We start from the raw sequence: 4,088 nt of genomic DNA, 5'->3' as shown, positions 1-4,088 counted from the left end.
AAAAAAAAAAAAAAAAAAAAAAAACTTAGGTTTGCAGAATTTCACTTTTTGAAGTTATGCTGAAAATTTTGTAGTGCAGTACTCAGATATAGATATGATCAAAACATGTGGCTTGGAAAGGTTACACTTCTGTGTGTTTGTAAGGCTCACATATTACAATTGAATTAAACTAAATAAAAGCAAAATTTGTATTTAACAGAAATAGCATGAAAAAGTAATTTGTGAATAATTCTTCAGTGTTAGTTATTAAATGCTAATGTCTATCTATTCTAAACTATTCTTTTAAAAAGGTGTTAGTGTATGCTTTATGCTACATGAAATAAATCACAAAAACAGTCATTATGATTACAGGTTCACAAATATCACAGAATAATATTTAGAGCTGCATGTTAGTGATCATGTGTGTTGCATAAAGAGGGAGACAAATGGAATTTTAAATACTAATTTACTATTTTTCTTCTGGTATTATTATGGTATAAGCCAAAGTATGTATGTTGACTGTATGAAAAGAAAAGATTCATTTAGTGATCATTACTTTGCTAAAATTGAATTTACCTCCATTTCTTTCTCTCCCCTTACTGACTTCTGTTCATTGAAGCTAACAAAGGAAAACAAGCCCAGAGGTTATATAAAAATTCCACAAGGCAGGGAAATAGTTACTTACCAATGATTATATTAAATGTCCAGAATACAGGGTCAATTAATCATATGAGACTTAACTTTTTTCTCATAATTCTGTGGAATTTTAGTTTCAGAATAGCTAGTTTTTCAAGTGTTTTAACCGCTATTCACCACAGCTTTGAATGTTTAAATGGTATCCCATCTGATTTTTTACATTTCTGCTTCTCCTTTGCATCTTACATTACAGAACCACATATCTTAATAGCTGTAGTGTAATTAAGCCTGACATCTTTGACTTTCAGATTATAATTCTTTTTATTATGTGACTGGAAATATCTTTACAATATTAGGTAATTCTTATGTATGATAATTGAAGTAAAGTAAAACTGCATATTTTGCAAGAATTATCCTACCAGTAGATCATTCATCACATTTTCTTGGATTAGTTTTAGGCTTGAGAGTAGCAAGGCTGGAGATATATCTTTGCTTATGAGATAAAAGCTTGGAGTCCTACAGAATCTATATTTCAGGATTACATTTGATACTCATCTTTTAATTAAAATCTTAAAATGGAATAACCAGAATGTATTTTTCCTTTTGGTTCTGTTTATTGTCCTGGTTCAAAATGCCTGAAGAGAAAGATTGAAAAGTATTCTTGCTAATACTTGAACTCATCTGACGTAGACTATTCCACCATGATGATAAAAAATATGTGAGATATAGAACTACTTTGGAAAATTCAAACAAAAGTCCTAAAATTCCATTAGAGTTCTCTGAAGAAGCATTATTCAAATTTTGTACCATTTGGACAATTGTTAGTCTTCTTTGTTCCAGGTAAGGACACAACTCATCAATTACTGACAGAACTGCGTTAATTTTACCCAGTAACATGTATGAATAACTGCATGATAATAGCCAACCTTTTTGGAGACATCATTATATGCTAGAAATACTTCCATGTTTGGTATGTAGACTTAAGCTCCATTCAAGCATAAAATATCTAAAAATAGGTAGTCTTATTTTATACATCAGATGATTAAACTTCACACTCATAGAGTGAAAAAGCAAAACACTAATATAAATTCAAGAAATCTGCAGAGTTCACACTTATTAGCCTTTGCTCTGTCCATATATTAAGAATACTTGGTCTACCAAAAATAAAAGATAAAACAAGAATAAAGATATTACTGAAATAAAATATCTGTGTGCATGACTGATCTGTGGGAGGGTCCATATGAAAGTCCTGCACTGGCTTGCACAATCCAGCCATGACTGAAATGTTGCAACAGGGAGAGGCTTGAATGGCTTTTGGATGGGATGAGGGAGAGCTGAGGTTTTAAGTGGAATCAGGATGCACCAGGAAGAGTCTATTCATTTTTGCGATGGTAGCAGTGACACTGATATTGATGGAGGAGGTTCTGTCTGTAACAAATTCTTGCTTTTCTCTTCAGACATTCACTTTATGCATCTTTCCATGTAAGATGAATGTGAAGAATGAGTTGTTCAGTAATAATAACATCAGAATCACATTTTATTCTCAAGTTGTCATTGGGGTCTCAGGCAATGCCATCCTTCTTCTCTTCCACGTCATCATATTTCTTGCAGGGCACAAGCCCAGACTCACCGACCTGCCCGTTGTCCTCTTGGCTCTAAATCACCTAGTGATGCTGCTAATTGAAGGATTCATAACTGGAGACATTTTTACCTCCCAACCAGGGTTTTGGGATGACATCACATGTAAATCAGTTATCTACTTGAACAGATCCATGAGGGGCCTCTCCATTTGCATCACCTGCCAGCTGAGTGTCCTTCAGGCCATCACACTCAGCCCCAGAAGCTCTTGTTTGGCAAAGTTCAAACACAAATCTTCATATCATAACCTGCGTTCCCTTCTTTTCTTCTGGGTGTTCCATATATCCATTAGCAGTCACCTTTTTATCTCCATCACTGCTACTCCCAATTCAACTTCAGAAAATATTTTGTATGTCACTGAGTCTTGTTCTCTTTTACCCATGAGCTATTTACTCCAGCACATATTTTTCATATTATTGACCTTCAGGGATCTCTTCTTCATGGGGCTCGTGTCTCTCTCAGGTGGATACATAGTGACTCTCTTGTGCAGGCATAAGATGCAGTCGCAACATCTTCACAACAACAGACTTTCTCCAAAAGGATCCGCAGAACAAAGGGCCACTAGGACCATTCTGCTGCTTCTGTGTTTCTTTGTAGTCATGACCAGTTTGGACACTCTAACCTACTCAAGAATTGTGTTGAATAATAATCCAATAATTTATTGTATTCAAATTCTTATGGCCCATGGCTATGCAACAGTCAGTCCTTTAGTGTTCATCAGTACTGAAAAACGTATCATTGATATTTTGAGACTCATGTGTGGAAGAAAATAAATGTGTGATGGGTAAATATCCTTAAAATAAGCCAATACATTTGCTTCAGAATGAGGGATTGTGGCATAGTGTGGTGTTATGATTTGTGTCTAGAAGTCCCCCAGAGCCTCATGTGGTCAAAGAGTGTTTTTGGAGGTGGTTGAATCTAGAGTGTGTGTTGATTCGTAGTGCAGTGCTGGAAGTGAGGATGCTGGGAGTAAGGGTGAGTGATTGATGGACCAGTCCACTGATTGGATTGGCACCCCGTAGACTGGATAATATGTATGGGAAAGAAAGATGCTTGTCTTGCTCTGTCTCTGCTGTCTCTCTCTTGTTGCTGTTGCTTTTGCTTTTGTCCACCACCATGAACTGTTGTCCCTCTGCCATGTGCCACCCTGTCTTGGAGCCAGAAGATTATGGACTGAAACCTTTACAAACTGTGAGCTAAATAAACCTTCCCTTCTTTAATTTTGGATGTTGAGTATTTTGTCTAAGGAACTAGAGAAAAATAACTAAGACATATGCCTAGCCACAGAATGATTAATCATGCTCTTTGGTTTAAATAAACACATGGAGTTCCTTGTATTACACCTATTTTGATACATATGGATGGCAAGTTCCTAAAAGAAAATTAAAGCACATGCCTCTCTGAGATGTAATAAGGGTTTTATACTTCTCACTGGATCCATAAAGCAGATCTGTGAGGCAGGTCTTATTTTTCATGGCCTTAGTTAACCTACACTATCAATATGTGAAAACTTATGTCATTTTTAATCAGTTAATTGCCTTAATTGTATTGTGTCAAACTAGATATATAACTATGTATTAACAAATATAATCATATGATTAGAAAATACTCACATCAAAATAACTTCATAGAAGGAACCAGTCTTTAGTATACTTGTGCTCCTGATACCATGATTTACAAGAGTCAAAGCTAGAAACAATCTAATATCTATAACCATAAGAACGTATAAGCAAAATGTAACTTTGAAATACACTGGCATATTGTTCAACCTTTACTATGAAAGCACATCCTGGCATGTAGTGCCATACAGATAATCCCTGAAGCTACAATACTGA

At 35.3% G+C, this 4,088-nt stretch overlaps 1 protein-coding gene across 1 annotated transcript; it reads left to right on the top strand.

Moving 5' to 3' along the window:
* Nucleotides 1–2,102: 2,102 nt before the first annotated feature.
* LOC102007561 (vomeronasal type-1 receptor 48-like) lies at nt 2,103–3,026 on the top strand. The gene has a single exon (XM_005383930.1). It carries the CDS (start codon nt 2,103–2,105, stop codon nt 3,024–3,026), a length of 924 nt encoding a protein of 307 aa, XP_005383987.1.
* Nucleotides 3,027–4,088: the final 1,062 nt, after the last annotated feature.

Source organism: Chinchilla lanigera, unplaced genomic scaffold (genome assembly GCF_000276665.1).
Source record: "Chinchilla lanigera isolate Chin_1 unplaced genomic scaffold, ChiLan1.0 scaffold00020, whole genome shotgun sequence".
Classification (NCBI taxonomy): Eukaryota; Metazoa; Chordata; class Mammalia; order Rodentia; family Chinchillidae; genus Chinchilla; species Chinchilla lanigera.
Note: the sequence above shows the minus strand (reverse complement) of the source record. Positions and strands in the feature narration are given on the sequence as shown.

Coding starts and splice junctions, on each gene's coding strand:
- LOC102007561 (XM_005383930.1), top strand. CDS start 2,103: ATGAATGTGAAGAATGAGTTGTTCAGTAATAATAACATCAGAATCACA.